Here is an 18,300-nt window from a genome sequence, read left to right on the forward strand (position 1 = left end):
TTCAGACTTACAGTTTGATTTCAGGTGGTGCTGTGTGGGGCCAGGAGTTGGACTCAGTGATCCCTTCCAACTTGGAATATTCTATGACTCTATGATCCCACAGCTGATTTGCTTGAAAAAGCCCATCACCATTTGCAAAATGTTTATATGAAAGTTTTATAGACAGGCATAAAAAGCATCGCTTTCACATTTTAAAGATATTTTTACTGTGTGACATCAGTCCTCTCTCTTGATGCGTAAGCTCTACAGCAACCATACCTAATTTTACAAAAATAGAGGACGATATCACTTCACAAATCAGCTCTTCCTGTGAGCTGACTCACACACACACTGGGAAGAGTCAACAGAAGAAAAGCAACAGATACTAATTATGAGTGAGGAAGTTTTTGCTGTAGTGATCCTGCACACGCTCTGCTCTCAACACCACACCAGAACATCAGCCTAACCAACAAGCCATACCAAAGCGGTTGGCATATTTCTGGCCCACTTTAACTGCCGTCTCCCCGGAACCACAAGGCTGAGGCTGGCAGCGCCTTCAGCTCCGACCCCCCGCTCCATCAGGGCTACCGCAGGGCCAGTCCAGCCGGCTTCTGGTCATCTCCAAGGTGCTGACATTCCCACGCCCTCTCCGGGCGACCCCCGCTGCTCGTCCCAGCCGCAGCCCCGCACCTCGGCCGGCCACGAGCGGCCCGTCACAGCTCGCCCCGCCGCCTCAGGAGACCCCCAAGGTGAGGAGCCGAACGAGCCGCCATAACGGAAGCGGCCGCGCGCATCACTTCCCGCCCCCCGCCGCCTACCTCCGCCGCCGCCTCGGCCCTGCCCCTGCGGGGCGGAAGTGAGCCGAGCGCAGGCCGCCCCTCTCCCGGCGCCGTGGCTCTCGCTATGGAGTAGCCGGAGCGGGACGGGACGGAGCCATTGGCGGAGCCAGCCGACAGCCGGTCCTCCGGGCCCACAGGGCGACGGGCGGCCGGGTCCCGCTCCAGCGGCTCGCCCCGGGTTCAGGTGAGAGGCGCGGCCCGGCCCTGCGGGGCCACCCGGGGCCTAGTGCCGCTGCGCGGGGCCGCGGGGGCTGCGGGTGCGCGGCCCGGGAGCCGCGCTCGGGCCCGACGGAGAGCCCGTCCCGGCAGCGGGGCGGGAGGGGCCGTGGGGCCGGAGTACAGCCCGCACCGCCCCGGCGCTGCTGCGGGGAGGGGTTCCGCTGCGGTCCGCTCTGGCTGTAAATAACAGTGACATGTTTGGTGCGGAGGGCCGGCCCGTGAGAGGCAGTCGATGGTTGTGCGGTGTTTAGGTCAGGGCACTCCTATTAACGAGGGACCGGCACAGCCGTCTGCTGTCAGTTCTTGTTCAGGTTTCAGCTGCAGTTCGGTACCAAAATGCTAGAAGAAAAAAAAAAAAAATGAAGCCGTGAAGGTGACTTGCTCTGGGGGTTTATTTTGGATCTTATTACAGTATTTTCACTGTTTTGTTTCAATTTTTGTTGCTGTGAGGGCTGTTGCTTACTCCTCCCGCACAGTGGCAGGGTTGTCACTGTGCTGATGTATTTCTGCCGATGTATATCAGCACCAGGACCACCCGCAGTTGTGAGGGGGCTTCACAAAAACCATGTCCTAAGCTAATGCTGCATTTCCTTTTAGGATTGGTTCCAGATTCCATAGACTTGGTGTAGTTATCAGGTTCTTGCTGTCATGGACTCGTTATCAATAACCCTTCGCGTTCAAACAGGAAAAGAAAAGTTTTTAAGTGTAATTACGTGTCCTGTGTTGCTTGTCCAAGCACTATTATTCATAAGATCTTGTACTTTTCTCATTTGTTACCTTTGAATTTGAGCTGAAGTTATCATGCTGGGTGACAGACTTGCTTTGTTGCCCCGTGGCTGTTAATTCTGCTATATAAACAATAGTTCAGTCTTAGAGTAACTGAACAATTGAACCAGTTTCCCACAGCTGAGAACTAAAGTTCCATATTTCAGCTATGATCAATAACATTAAGAAGATTTGTGGTATTATCATTATTTCCCAAAACAGAATGTTTATTCTTTTTCTCATGTATTTTCAAAGTATGCTGTCCTTGATGATGAGGCCTGCTAGGATTGCTGTTTAAATCCTGACCCTTCAGACACCTGGATGTTGTGGGCATCTTCACCTACTGGCTTTTCTAGCTGTCTCACTATAGTTAATCTGTCACCCGCAGTAGAGGGCAGTTCTGAATTAATGAATGCTACACCATTTTTCCTCTGTCAGTAGGGAGTGAATGAAACAACACAAATAGCACAAAATTTAACAGCAAGTAAATGAGATTTGTGGTTATTTTAAGCTTGTTAGGATTGATTTTGTAGTTCCTTAATATAGAGAGTTTGTCCTGTGACATCGCTGCAGAAAATGTTCTAGAGATTCCTATTGCTGTGTTAAGGATGGCGGAGTATTCTGATTTCCTCCTATTCATCAGGTTAATAAAAAGTTCATTTATAAAGGAATATTGGACAGTGTCTAACAACTGTTTGGTCTTGGGCTGCACAGTTAAGAATTGCATGTGTTTGTCCATGGCATAACTGTTGATTTATTGTTATAAAATGTCACTTATAAATAGTAATATGATTTAATAAAGGAACTCCCTGTTTCCATAGTTTATTCACAGATGTTCTCAATAAAACAATACATACCAAGTATGCACATAATTATTCTCATTTCATTGTATTTAGACTACTCAGTTTCAGTGTCTTGTTATCTAAAGCTTCTGATTCCCATAATTAAGACCCTCTTCATCCTATATATGCATCATATCTGGTTCTGCTCCTGAGTGGTCCTTTATTTTCTCTTTTGGGAAAGGGGGAGAAAAATTGCATGGCTGAATAGCATGGTCAATTTCAGATACGTTTGACTTGAAATACACAGATGCCAAAGATAAATTGAAATGGATTTGTGAGGCTGAGGAGCCATGGAGAGGAAACAGGCTCCATTTCTACCTTGAATATGGAAAATGTTATAATAAATGCATATCCGATTAAACTCCACATAATCTGTGTAAACCAGAACAATGCCCTGTGATACCGGAGCAGTGGGAAAAGCTTTAGTTTATTCAAATAGATCAGGTAGATGTCAGGGCTGATTGGCCCCAGTGCTCCCTGGATCACTTGTTACTGTCTTCTGCTTATTTTGTCCTCATTACCATGACTTGGGAAACATCTTTATCACAACTGACTCTGGTCTCTTCCATTTGGTTAGCAGTGACATCCTCTATTTCTCAAGGTAGTTTTGCATAAATTATAATGCAATAAATCAAGTATATAACAAGTAAGGCTATATTTCCCCGGGGAAGTACAGGCCGGTGAGTCTCACCTCTGTGCCTGGGAAGATCATGGAGCAGATCCTCCTGGACAACATGCTCGATCACATAAAGAACGAGCATGTGATCCGAGACAGCCAGCACGGCTTCACAAGGGGAAGGTCATGCTTAACTAATCTTGTGGCCTTCTATGATGGAGTGATGGTGTTGGTGGATGAAGGGAAGGTGGCCAATGTCACCTGGACCTGAGCAAGGCCTTTGACATGGTCCCCCATCACATCCTCATCTCCAAATTGGAGGGAAGCGGATTTGATAGGTGGACAACTCGATGGATAAGCAATTGGTTGAAAGGCCGCAGACAGAGGGTGGTGGTCAATGGCTCTATGTCCAGGTGGAGGCTGGTAACAAGCGGTGTCCCCCAAGGGTCTGTCTTGGGACCGGTGCTCTTTAACATCTTTATTAATGACATCGAGGAGGGAATGGAGTGCACCCTCAGCAAGTTTGCTGATGACACCAAGCTGAGTGGTGCAGTTGATACGGTGGAAGGAAGGGATGCCATTCAGAGGGAGCTCGACAGGCTGGAAAGCTGGGCTCGGGTGAACCTAATGAGGTTCAACACGGCAAAGTGCAAGGTTTTGCACTTGGGCCGAAAGAACCCCAGGCACCTGTACAGGCTGGGAGGAGTTGTCCTTGAGAGCAGCTCAGCAGAGGAGGACCTGGGGGTCCTGATGGACGAAAGACTCAACATGAGCCAGCAGTGCGCTCTGGCAGCCCGGAAAGCAAATGGGATCCTGGGCTCCATCAGGAGAGGGGTGGTCAGCAGGGATAGGGAGGTGATTGTCCCTCTCTACTCTGCTCTTGTGTCTTGTGGATGTTAGGGGGAAGTTCTTCACTAGGAGAGTGGTTAGGCCCTGGAACAGGCTGCCCAGGGAGGTTGTGGATGCCCCGTCCTTGGAGGTGTTCAAGGCCAGGTTGGACGGGGCCCTGGGCAACCTGATCTAGTAAAGGTGTATGTTTGGTGGCCCTGCCAGGCAGGGGGGTTGGAACTACGTGATCTTTCCAATCTGGGTCATTCTGTGATTCTGTGTGTGTGTGATTTCAGCATATTTGCTAATGTGTTATCTTAGGTTTATGCTACAAGTTGAAGACATCAGTATTTTTCATACCTTATATGAAAGGAGGAATGAAGAAATATTCTTCAATATTTCTTTGAAATATGCCATATAATACCAATTTCAGGAAATCGTTTCTCTTTGCATTCTCTCTTCATCTTTGCATATACTGGTAAAGAAGATGAATGCCCATCTCTCTCTTTCACTATTTCTTTCTTGTCTCCATTCTTTCTTATATATCCATTATCAGTGACACAATTGTATAAACGTGACATATCCTTCAAACTTTTCTCTGGCAGAAAAGAGAAACCTGATTTTTTTTCTTGAACTAATTATGTCAACTTATGGAACTGTGTAAGTACACAGTAAAGGGAGAGGAAAGCGAACTAAACTGTAAGGAGCCACAGTCATTTACCTCTCTAATTTGCAAGGTTATGCTAATAAACTTGCATGTACAGTTTTGTTGAGAAAAGCATAAAAAGGCAGTTTCTTGGAAATTACATTTCACTATTCTTTTTTTTTAATGTTTACTCCTGTATCCTAATGAATCTTTGTAGATGACCTTAATGTTATTTTCAACATTTGTCTTTGTTACAGAATTTCTAAGAGACTACCAAGCCTAATTTTTTCTTGTCTTTTTAGGGTAGTACTTTGGTGTACAGTTGACACGATGGAGTCCATGCTGAATAAGCTGAAGAGTACTGTTACAAAGGTAACAGCCGATGTCACCAGTGCAGTCATGGGAAATCCCGTTACCAGGGAATTTGATGTTGGTCGACATATTGCCAGTGGTGGCAATGGTCTTGCCTGGAAGATATTTAATGGAACTAAAAAATCGACAAAGCAGGTGAGCTGTCAAGTAACAACTTATGTTTGTAAATGTTGAATAACATACTGGTAGGTATCACTTGTGAAGTGATATTCAAAAGGAAAATCCAGCTGTGCGGATGAATTCTAAGGGTGTAAAAATGAAGACCCCAAAATTATTTAAATATAATATTATCAGTTACTTAAATGAGCTTTGTTGCTGCATTCTGAATTTGTACCATACAACACAAGACCAAGATCAAGATCTGGTTTGAGTGAACTGAGTTGATGAGAAGGGTGAGGTTTGTTTGTTTGTTTTAACAGACTTCATTTCTCCAACTTAGTTTACTTTGCAGTTTTAAGGCACAATTATACTGCTTTTTTTACAGTTTTAAAAGATCACAAACTGTACCATAATTTGATCTCAGCAAAACAAGCGGTGATTTTATTTATTTTTTTTGTTCAGCTTTGACAAACAAATTGAAGGGTTAGAAATGTTATTAAGAAATGAGATAGGGCGGCAGAAAGGCGTTGCATAAAGGAGGAGGGTGTGGAGGAAGTGAATTCTGCCTGGGTTGTGCAACTTTTAGACCAGTATTGTTGCCAGAGAAGTAACTCTGTCTTAAAGTGTTTCAGTTTAGAGCACTGGTAAATGTACTTTTTGCTTCGCTTGAAGTTGCACATACAGATAAAAGTGAGCCTATGACTTTGGAAGGAGGTTTGTCTTTTGCACTGACAGAGATGTTGGGGTTGATTGCACCCTCAGCAGGTTTTTGGATAAACACCAAGCTGAGTGGTGTGGTTGATACATCAGAAGGAAAGGTTGTCTTCAAGAGAGGCCTGTGAATCCACATGAACCTAATGGAGTTCATCAAGGCTGAGTGCAAGGTGGTGCACTTGGACTGGGACAGTCCCAGACACGATTACAAACTAGGAGAAGAACTCATTGAGAACAGCACTGTGGAGAAGGAATTGGGGTTCTGGTGGACAGAAAACTAGACGTCAGCCAGCAGTGCATGCTTTCAGCCCAGAAGGCCAACAGTTTTTAGCTTGCATCGAAAGAGGAGTGGCCACCTCAGCAAGGGAAGAATCATAGAATGGCCTGGGTTGAAAAGGACTATAATGATCATCTAGTTTCAACCCCTCTGCTATGTGTAAGGTCACCAACCACCAGACCAGGCTGCCCAGTGCCACATCCAGCCTGGCCTTAAATGCCTCCAGGGATGGGGCATCCACAGCTTCCTTGGGCAACCTGTTCCAGTGCTTCACCACCCCCTGAGTGGAAGGGTTGCAAGTAGATGATCTTTAAGGTCACTTCTAGCTCAATTGATTCTGTGAATTTATGAGAAACAGAGTTTAGAAGCTGGTGTTATAGAACATGATTTTATTGATTGGGAGAAATGTGAAATACCTTTTAAAACTTGGACAGAAAATAGAATTTTCTTTGAGTGAGTAGAAGATAAAGTTAAACCTGATGTTGAAGAGAGTCACTTACAGAATGAATCAGCTTGCATAGATGTGCCAAAAGAAATGGACACAGAGTAACTTTGGTAAGCATGTAATACAGCCTGTCCCATGGGAGCTAGCAGAGAAGTAGCGTGCAGAGTAAATACTGTGTGGGCATTGTGTGATCTGTGTCAGAATCTGCATAATGTTAAGCGTGTTGTGCCATGTTTCTCATAAATTTGCCTATAACCATGACGGGTTTTTACACATAATATTTACTGAATTTATCAAATTTGTGTTTATTTTCTGTTGTTTTTTGCTCTTCTTCAATCATACAATGTAATAATGTTGAAAAGTTATGATGATAGGTTTTATGCAATCTCCATGTTCCATAAGCAAGTGACCTGTAGTGGGCATAGCTTTGAGGGTATGGAGTGTTGTAATTCTTTCACTCTGCCCAGCTGACAGAATACATGGAAATCCATTCCTGTGTATAGGTTATGTGTTTCTTTTTTTCCAAGCCTTTGAATGAGTGTTTCGCAGTGGATTTTAAAGTGTGTTAGTTCAGATGTTATCATATTTGAATCTGCATTCCCTCTGTAAACCTTGACTAACACCTGTACAATTGTAGGCCATCATCAGTCATTAAAACTACTGGGGCAGTTTTATTGCAGAGAATTTTAGCTGGCAATTGCCATTTGTTATTAATATCACCACTTGGGTAACATCATGCCAACATTCAGTTTAATACTGTGAAAGAGAGCTATCCATCAGGACAAAGCACTCTGTTCTCCTGTGTCTGTTTCTTAGCATTACTTTGTATTTCTTTTGCATGGGCCTTTTGGAGGTTGTTTGGGCAGTAGGGAAGAGGCTGGCTGTTCTACTCCAAGTGGTTGAGGTCACTTCTGTCATGTGCTGCATGCAATTCCTGCATTGCAAATGTGTCTGTCTAACTTGGAGCTATGAGTACTTAGCATGTTTGTTTACAATAAATGTGTATAGTGATCAAACAAAGAGGATGTAATGCTTAATTGCCTTGCTTGTTATTTTACGACACAAGTAGTAATTTAAGTCACTGTAGCCATGTCAAATAGCTAAATTGGAGTTTCAGTATTGCATCAGCAGCACGTTACATGAAGTAACACATTGCTTATTTTATAGCATGCACTTCTGCCCATTATGGATTTGCTTATGTAATCTGAATGTACTGATGTTCTCCTGGCATAATATGGCATTTGTCCTTCTTTCCAATTAGAGCAATCAGAAGGAAATGCATAGGATAAAGTTACTTCAGGATGTTCATGCTGGCTTCATTGTAAAAAGTAGTGGAATTAAGGAGATAATGGCTTCCACTTCGGGACTATTGTAATCATGTTTAGTTTTTCTTGTTACCAGAAACAGGTAAATCAGCTTCCTAGATTTCAGCTATAGTAGAGTTAACATTGTAGAGAAACACTGTCTCACTCCTTTAAATAAATAAATATATATACATAATAAAAATATATACATAGAGAGAGAGAGAGCTGTAGGAAAATCTTTTCTGGCAAAAGACCAGAGTAACACTGGAATGCTTTCCAGTATTTTAATTCAGAGACTGTTTTGCTTTGCACAGTGGGGGAGGCTTTGGTAAAACATCATGTGTTTTTATACTGAGTGACATCATAGGATAGATGGCAAACTGCTGTCATTCAGCATTTTGTGGGTTTTTCTTCCTTCCGTATTGTCCTGTGCTAAGTCTCTGCTGTTACTACTGTATGGTATTCTAAATCTCCTTGAAAAGACTGATTGAGTTTCTCTGATGTCCACCACTACAGTGCTTGGATGTTTTTTATATTGTTAACATCTTTCCTTAACATGCAGTGAAACAGGGAGGATGAAATGATGCTGTTACATCATTGCATTTTCACAGCTTTTAGAGTTTTATTTAGAAAGGCCGTATAGTTGTATTTGCATCTTTAGCAACACAGATACTCAGTGTTTCTGCAGTCTTTGTGTGGCTTGCCTTCCTCTCAGGGTCAAAAGGGAAAGCATCGCATGACTAGGTGGCCTGGTTGCCTTTTGTTATTAGGAACAGAGTACATCAGGAGCTTAGAATGGAAATGATGGAGCATAAGTTACTGAGAATCAGTGTGATTGCACTATTTACTTTCTCTTGGTCATGGCTTTTATTGATAGAAATTAGCAATACTTAAATATTTCTTATATTTTTATAATATATATTTTTTCCCCTTGAGAATAGAGTAGGGCTTGCTTTTGAATTTTGACTTTTCACTACTACTACCTGCTTTCTTAAGATTTGGGAAAACCTTTTTTATCTTCTCTTTTTTTTTATAAGGCTAGTTACGTACAGATGCAAGTGTACATTTTTTCCTAACTGATTTATTTGTCTTTAATAGCTTCCACGATGGATATGTCCAGTTGTTGGTTTTTCTTTCTTTGTTGCTTTTTTTTTTTTTTTAAATTCATATCCACCTCTGTGCTTTTGAACTTCCGTTTAAACTCCTTAGTTTTCTCCCACTCCAATTGCAAGAGGTTCACTGGAAAAATCTATTTCCTCTATTTTAACATTTACTGAATTTCTGGGACTCATTTTACATGTTCAGGAATTTTTTATTAACCTTGTTATCATGGAAGTGATCAGGTTAATTGATCTCTTGGATATTATTCCACTACCACTAATTCTCCCTTATGAAAGTGTACTTTAATATGGAACGTACTTGATTGGAACAGAACTTTGAGAAAGAGCATAGTTTAATGGAACATCTCTTAATGCCAAATCAGTGAGTACCCTTGGAATACTTTATTTATTTATAGTTAATATAAATGCATTTGCCTACCTAATACTGATTTCTATCTTGTTAATCTACTGTTCTGTAATTCTGTAGAAAGTGACTGTAGTTTATGCAGCAGTTTGTAAGGTCTGGAGCACAGTCATTGTTAAAAATATATATTCCAGAAATTCTATACAGTCATGGTGAAAATGGCTGGGACAGAATAAGGACAATGTGTAGCTGTAGGTATATATTGTAGTGCTTCTTGCACTTAATTTCATATAGGTTTTATTTTTTGGATGCGTTATGTACTGAGTGAATTTCATTGGTTATTTCTAGGAAGTGGCTGTTTTCGTGTTTGATAAGAAACTAATAGACAAGTATCAAAAATTTGAAAAGGATCAGATTATTGATTCTTTAAAACGAGGAGTTCAACAGCTAACGAGACTTCGACACCCTCGACTGCTTACTGTTCAACATCCATTGGAAGAATCTAGGTAAGCTGTAGTAAAGGTGAGAAAAGACTTTCTTAATTATTGTTTTGTTGCTGAATATAAAAATTCTGGAACATTCAGCACTTACATCTGATGAGGTTTGAGTTTAATGTATTTATTCATATGAGAATAGTATTCTCCCAATCCTCAAATCTTTATTCACCAAGTCATAGGATGTATCCTTGGTATGCATCTGATTGATAATGTGTTGCATGATGTAAGACCAGCTACAGCTGGAGGAATACATGTGACCCTTACAGCAAGGATATTTAGTATTTCAATTAATTTCACTTTTATAGAGCCTTTTAAATTTGTTTTCTTTTAAAAGATTGTTCATTTTTTATTTTATTTTATTTTATTTTCCATTTATGGGATTGGGGACTGTTGGCAAATTGTATCTTTGTGGCACCTATCATAGAATCACAGTATTATCAAGGTTGGAAAAGACCTAGAAGATCATCTAGCCCAACCATTACCAATACTTCCCAGCTAAATCATATTCATCAACAGAACATCCAGACGTTTCACATTTAAAAGATCCTCAGATACCAAATGAGGGAGTCAAATTTGTATTTTCGTAGTGATAATTTGATTTATATTAGATTGATCACTAGTTACAATAATGGGTTAGTTTTACACCTTTATTATTCAATTATAGTGATAAGAACGCACTAAAATCTGATAAATAAAATGAAGATTTCCCATTACAATAGAAAGCTGATCCTACTGAGGAAGATCACAAAGCTTTTCAACTTCTTCCGAGGAAGTTTTGTCTAAGTAGAGTCTAATAAAGATTCATGTACATTACCTTTCAAACTTGTCCACTTTTTATTCTGCCTGTTGACCTGCAAATTTCGAAAGACACTGGTTTCTAGTTGCTGAGAGAGCCATGGGAATACTTTATTTCTGCAATGCCTACTTTGGGAAGGATTTATTGGATCAAATGACAACTGCATATATATCTTACCTCCTGTACTAGAGTCATTTGATTTAGTATGCTCCTTGTATAAGTCTAAGGTGGATGACTAATTGAAGGGAACTGTCAATACTGTATAGTAGTAAATAAATTACCATAACCAATTTAATGGCCTAGGGTTGTCTCAGTCATTGTGCAAGTGACTTGTATATCTCAGGATATACCTCAAGGTTTTCATTTAAATTTGACGTGGTATTTCAGTTGTGCCAGAAACTTTGTATTTTTTCATAAATTATTATTCTTAATTCTCTAATTCTTATTCTTAAGAAGAAGGTGGTAAGATTCATACCTTGGAAAGTTAAGAATGCCTTGGTATTTTTCCTGCAAACAATTTAATCCTTTTGAGTAAAATTCGTTTTACAATTCAGTCAGTTTTCCTGTTCATCAGTTTTTATTAACACTCTGCTTTGCTATGAATACTGGTCATACTCAATAAGCTCTTTGCAGGAGCATCTCTATTATCAAACCTGCCCAGCTACTTGCTGTGCCAGAAACTCATAAGAGATTTGTGAGGCTCATTAAAGGAAAATTTGCTTAGACTGTTTATATATCCCTGTACAAGTGTACTGTAAGACTGATAGGTTTTTTGGACAATATGTTGGCATAGTGCTTGTTTTGTGAATACATCTATAGAGGGCTCCTTCTGGACTGGTCTTTTTTTGGACACACAGGAACACACAGCTGTGCTGAACTGCTTGCACAATTTATTGTGTTATTTTTGTGGGGTGATGCAAAAGACAGCTTCTGGTGTATCTGTGCCAAGTAGATGTTACCATACCATTTTGATACCAGTATGTAGGTAGCTATTGCTAATGTATCACTTCTATTTCATATAATTCGGATTCAACGTAATTATGTTGATGATAAATATATTATTAGATATAAATGTTACATTGCATACATTATATAAATGTATGTATATTTTTATTTATATTAAACAATATAACGTGTGTGTGTGTATGTATGTATATATATATATATATATATATATATATATAAAAGTATATATATATACTTACAGCTTGTTTTGGCTTCCAGTAACAGAAAAGCATGAAAAATCTAAATTGTAAAGCCATTTACAAAGAATGAAAGGTTCCAAATATTTAATTTCATAGACACTCCATCTGTTGTAGTTTTTGCCAAAGCATATGCGTGTTTGGCCATTACTTTTCTTTGTAACTTGTTTCCTTTTATTTGGTTACTCAGAATGTCATTTTGATATTATTCAGGGAACTGTTAAAGAGGATGCACTGTATGGCAGACAACAGCTCCTACAATATTAAATTGCTTTAATTAGATTTGCCTCATCCTTCCTCTATTCTGATGTGGTACCTTATTTAATTAACTCCTGGAATAAAAAAGCAAGCAGCCATCTTTCTATTCCCTCAAAGCAACAGCAACTGGGGTGTTGATGTTGTGAAAATACTGAATAACTGTTCTGTAAGTATTTTCTGCCATCAGTGCCTTAACCATAACTAAGTGGAAGAGCTCCATGGTAAAGCTGAAATCAGATTAAAAATGAAGATCTTTGTCTTTCTGTGCTTTGATTCTTCCTGGTGAGATTAATAAAAAAAAAGAGGTTTGTAGCACTAGCTGTGTTAACAGAGAAGTGGAAGAGATGGTGTCTGCAGAGTGGTGTGAAGGTGCCCAAGCAATTGCAGTTCAGTCAGGTTAGTTGAGAATTATGAATCAGTAAATTTTGATTATCTTTTTTTTTCCTTCAGGAAGGCATCAGAAAAAAAAACTAAAGTCACTCTTAGTCTGAATGAGGAATGAGAGTGTTGAGTGTTTCATCAACTTTCTTTTACCTCAAAGAGCAAATGTGTTAATCTAGTGAAATGTAAAAACTTTGTGATAGATTCATGCTGAAACATTGTGTCTTCTGTGATTATTTTAAGAGAATAAAAGGTTAGGAGGGTTCTACTTTCTGGCCAGTTGCTTTATTACTCACGAAAATATCTTTACTTGTGTTATTCAGTCTTGGTTTTCTGTGTTCATGCTGGTGCAGTGTATGAACGCAGCGTTTTTGCATGGAAAATATTCATTCTTAGACCAGATATGTGCTACCGTCCACGCTGTGCTTTATCCAAAGAATAAAAACTAGACTACAGCTTCTAATATTGTTCAGAACAGGGTGAAGAATGGGAATATATAGGACAAGTTGGTCTTTTTTTACATAAAGTTCATGAAACTGTGATGAATGCTGTTTTCAGGACTTCAAAATTTGACTTTCTGGAGCACAGTGTTACAACCACTCTGTGCTTTGTGCTTCATCTGTGCTTTTTAAACAGTGTTAACACAGATCCGATAAAAACACCTATCATTCAGGGATAAAGCAGTAGATAAACAGTTCATGCAACAAGCATAGTTATGTGTGTCTCTGATACTGTCTGACTATATTAAACATTGCTTCAGTCAAGGGGGATCTAAATTTTAGGCGCAGCTAATAGCTTGATTTTACAGGGTTTGATGGTAATAAGAAATATTTGTTTTTCTTGGATCAGGGCAGAAAAAAGTATAGTTTTCTTAAAACTTTTGTGAAGCACTGTGTGCATGATGAGTGATGTATGTTGATATTAGAGAATACAAAGACTTAACCTGATTTCTATACTCTAATTTATTTTTTTTTTCATTTCACATAGATCTATGCATATGTAAAATCTCTTATTTGATGATTAGAAGCCTGAAATAAAATGTGTTTTTTGGTTAGCACAGGGCCTCTGCTAATGTATAATGTGATGCATTCATGGTTGCTCATAGTCAAGACATGTTGTATTACATAATTTATAAAAACATTTTTTTAATCTATTTTTCTCTGTAGAGATTGCTTGGCTTTTTGTACAGAACCAGTGTGTGCAAGTTTAGCTAATGTTCTTGGCAGCTGGGACAACCTACCTTCTCCTGTACCATCTGACATTAAAGAATACAAACTTTATGATGTGGAGACTAAATATGGTCTGCTTCAGGTGTGGCTTTTTTTTAATATTATTTTCATGTGCTGTTTTTATTAATCACTGTTTTAGAAATGCCTTGTCTGTGTATAGTAAATCAAATAAATGTGGAGAGAAAGATGATGGTGACCTGAATATTGTAAGTATAAGAGAAGGTGAATACTGGAGGCTCTGTAAGTTGCTGCTGTTTTTGGTCATTCTGATATGGAAAATTAAGAAATGAGTTAGTGTGTTAGTATAGCCATGACCACAGGAAATAAGGCTGTCGATATGACAGAATTTTTTGTAGATACTGTGCAATACATCTTAGGAAATATTTAACCTGAAGTTTTTTATTAACAGGTTTCTGAAGGCTTGTCCTTTTTGCATAGCAGTGTGAAAATGGTCCATGGAAATATTACTCCTGAAAATATAATTTTGAATAAAAGTGGAGCATGGAAAATCACAGGCTTTGATTTTTGTATCCAGTCAACAAATCCATCTGAACAGGAGGTACTGGTTCCATCTTTGTGTTTTTATTTTTTAGTATACTTCATATTCAGCTCTTTGTCTGAAACCAGTTTCTTGAGCTTGCATTTCAGTACATCTATGTAATATTGACATCTGTATTTTGTTGGCAGAAAGGCTGAATATATGGCACAGGTCTCCACTGAAGTTCTGCCTTTGGTCATCTGAGAAAAAGCCTGACGTGGCTCAGTAGGCTCAGAATAGGCTCAGTGATAGTTTCAGACGAGAGCTGAAAGTGCATGTGATTCTGCTGACCTGCATGTTCAGTGATGTGCACAGCTGTGCATTAATCTCTTACATCCATTCACTGCTACCTCCTCAAATTAGTTTTATATCATAGTTCGTGTTTCTCTCCTTACAGCAGTGCCTTTACGTTTGCTTTACAGTTCTTAATTCTAATGTTGAGATTTTACTGCACAAGCTAATCACTCTGAGTTACAGCCATAGATTTTTAACAGTTCTACTTTGTTTCATGATTTGAAGGGATTAAAACTTTAGTTTTTGCTACTACTTGAAATTCATATTAATTTTTTAAAATAATAAGTTCTTTTTTATATTATTTATTTATTTTTTGGTTCTCTTATAGCCCAAGTTCCCTTGTAAGGAATGGGATCCAAACTTGCCATCTTTGTGTCTTCCAAATCCTGAATATCTGGCACCAGAATACATTCTCTCTGTGAGCTGTGAGACAGCAAGTGATATGTACTCTCTAGGAGCTGTTATGTATGCAGTCTTTAATAAAGGGAAACCAATTTTTGAGGTCAACAAACAGGATATTTATAAAAGTTTTAGTAGACAACTTGATCAGGTATCTATTTTTGAATATTATACATTTATTTTCATGTTTGAAAAGTCACTATTTTAAAAGAAATTTAAATATTTTAGACACAAGTAAAAAAATCTTAAGCAAAATATGGAATATGTAAGTATGCGTAGAGAAATTTATGTACTGACTTTGTTAGCCAGAGGATTTGTTTTTCAGCTGATTTCTCTATTACCATGTTGAATGCTGGTCATACGGGCTAAGTGCTTTACCTGTTAGGGCAAATAGTGCCAAACACAAGACAATGAATGACTAGCATAGAGCTGGTGGAGAGTGATGAGTTTAGAGTGATTTGATCAGTCGGCAGCCATTCAGTTATCAGCTATTTCACTTTCTCTGTGGGCTATTCACAGATGAAGTTACTGGAACAACTGAGGTAACATATGGTCATATGCAAGTTTCTTTTGTTGCAGCTTTGTTTGGTGCCCATTGCCTTAACCATATGTACTGTGTTTTTATGTATCTAAACAAGACCTCAAATAATAACACATACTTCTTTATAAATACTGATTTTCTGTAATTCTATGACCTGAACACAATTAGAAGCTGGGGACAGGAGAATATGATTGTACACAGGTGGGATGTTGGGAAGCAGAAGGAAAACTGGATCAGGAGCAAATGGGTTGTTAAAGGGGAGAAGGGAATGGTATCAAAGGTTTGGTTAAAGAAACTGGTATGGCAAACAAATTGTAGTGCTAATGTATGCTGGAAATAGTTACATACAGGATTTCCTGATTTCATGGTACATATGCTTAAATTTCTATGCAGCTGAGCCGTTTAAGCTCCAGTACTCTCCAGAATATACCAGAGGAGGTGCGTGAACATGTGAAGCTACTCTTAAATGTAGCTCCAGCAGTCAGACCAGATGCAGATCAAATGACCAAGGTCAGTTCATGGAAAATACGATAGCTATAGGAAAAAGGGAAAAGAATGCTTATTTTATCGAAATAATAGAGCTTTTTTGTAGTTGTTTTGTTTTGTTTTTTTCCTATTGATCTTTTTGGCTGAAATGTTTTAAAAAAACACAACAAATCTAACTATTTTGGGAATTATGCTGTTAGCTTGTGGAATGTATTGTTCTTCCACTAACGTTTAATATGAAAGAAGTGTGTGCTGGAACGGAATTTGAGTAATCATTCAATACAACACTACTTTATTGCTTTCCTGAATTGTAGGATCGAGATATTAGGGCTAAATATGTATTATAAGAAAAGTGAGTTAAGACCAGCATGGTGCAAGCTAATATGGAGCTTTGCATGGGAAAATTTACCTTGCTGTTTTTAAATGAGGTTAAGTCATAGAGCTCCTCAAGACTTCTCATGGTACGTGACCTGGAATATATAATTTAAGTCTCACACTGCAGACTAGCTTGAAGTAGGTGCTGATAGATTGTTTTGTTGTTGTCTTTACTGCCCTACTCCTATCAACTTCTCTTTCTGCCTGACAGCACTTCTCCATCTGTTTTTATATGCTTTTATTTTGCACTAATTTTTCAACTGAAAACCATTGTCTAAATGGTCAAAGAGACTGAGCTCTCTTTCTAACCACTGCAAGACCATTGAGTTTAATATATGCTTCCCTGAGAACTAGCAGAAAGGAGGACTCTTACTCATGCAGGTTTTTAAATGCTTTACAGTGTCTGTAGGTTTGAAATATACACTCTTCATTTAACTGCCAGCTGAAAGCTTAATATTCAGGGATGGATTTTAGATAAAACCAGCCCTGTCCTCATGTATTTCTATCAGTCTTTCATTAATGATGTAGCAGCTGTGTCAGTATTAATGATTTACCAAGGCAATAGGATGATCCACTCATATTTGTTAATGCCATGTTCATAAGCCTGGTCTATGTACATACACAAAACTACATTGTTACACAAAATTTAAGAAGGCCTCTGCCATTTTTTTCTGACAACTAGAGCTGCAGCTGAAGTAATGCAAGCATGGGAAATTGTATATATCCCATCCATTATAGTTTTTTACAAGCACGTATAAACATTGAAGATAAATATGTGTAATCAGACATTTGTTGCATATAAATTGCTGAAACATTATAATATTCCAGGGATGATATTTAGACCTGAAGGCTTTTTTATAAGCCTTTGTAATATTAAGTAGCGTACTTACTCCTAGAGAATTTTTAGTTTGTGTTTTCATGTCTCTCTTTTTTTTTCTTATTGTTTAAGAAATATTTTTTTATTTACAACAAGTTAATTTAGATGCTTATTTAGGAAAATTGTCTTAATGATCCGCCTTTGTCTGTGAATATTATACTACTTAGTATGTAAATATTTATTTTTCTAATTGTTGGTTACAGACACTTCATTGTAAAAGTTTACAGTAGTGTGTGTTGAGAATTCTAATGGTGTTGATCTTATTTTTAGATACCATTCTTTGATGATGTAGGAGCAATGACACTGCAATATTTTGATTCATTATTTCAAAGGGATAACCTTCAGAAATCACAGTTTTTTAAAGGACTACCAAAGGTTCTGCCAAAGCTGCCTAAGGTATGTAAGTGTGACAACTTGAAATAGTTTAAAAATGCATGCACATATATTAAGATTCTTAATCTTAGTATTCTGAACTTTATGTAGCATTGTACCATAGTAAACTGCCACCAAACTGTCAGAATAGATTAGCAGGAAAGAAAGGAAGGTTGGAAAATACTGTGTAGATTCTCTTCAGCTATTGATAAATGAGGAAACATGAAATAGTGAATTGTGCTATTAGTTTATCTATGAAATAATTGTTTGTATATCCTCTGTGTAGTTCATCCCATTTTGGAAGGGAATTGTCTATTCTGCACTTACAAGTCTTTCCCCTGTTTTTCCAGACACTATCATTATATCTTTGAAATCATCTTGTCCTATTTTCTCTCAGTTTACTTATAGGATTGCTTCTTTATAGTGAGGTAGTACTTTAATGTTGAATGATGCAAAGCATCCTTCCCTCAAAAGACTAAATGCTTTCTTGTTCTAGCAGGATGCAGAAACCTCAGAAGCTAATGTCTGTCGTTCCACATTTCTCCTATGTAGTGCTAGACACTGTGTCTAGACTGACTCTTTTTCTTCTTGTGGTATTCTCATATTTATGTAAGACATAATGCATATGTGATGTAGAAGTAGTGTT

The 18,300-nt window shown here is 38.6% G+C and overlaps 1 protein-coding gene across 2 annotated transcripts in view; it reads left to right on the forward strand.

The window, feature by feature from the left end:
- Positions 1–801: 801 nt before the first annotated feature.
- Positions 802–18,300, forward strand: part of SCYL2 (SCY1 like pseudokinase 2) — a 31,622-nt gene continuing 14,123 nt past the window's right edge. For both annotated transcript variants that reach the window (XM_015859033.2, XM_015859036.2), the window contains exons 1-8: positions 802–1,002; positions 5,037–5,241; positions 9,758–9,915; positions 13,710–13,854; positions 14,182–14,331; positions 14,933–15,154; positions 15,938–16,054; positions 17,553–17,678. In XM_015859033.2, the coding sequence (XP_015714519.1) occupies positions 5,065–5,241; positions 9,758–9,915; positions 13,710–13,854; positions 14,182–14,331; positions 14,933–15,154; positions 15,938–16,054; positions 17,553–17,678 (1,095 nt within the window). In that variant the 5' untranslated portion in view covers positions 802–1,002; positions 5,037–5,064. The remainder of the gene's footprint in view (positions 1,003–5,036; positions 5,242–9,757; positions 9,916–13,709; positions 13,855–14,181; positions 14,332–14,932; positions 15,155–15,937; positions 16,055–17,552; positions 17,679–18,300) is intronic.

Source organism: Coturnix japonica, chromosome 1 (assembly GCF_001577835.2).
Source record: "Coturnix japonica isolate 7356 chromosome 1, Coturnix japonica 2.1, whole genome shotgun sequence".
Classification (NCBI taxonomy): Eukaryota; Metazoa; Chordata; class Aves; order Galliformes; family Phasianidae; genus Coturnix; species Coturnix japonica.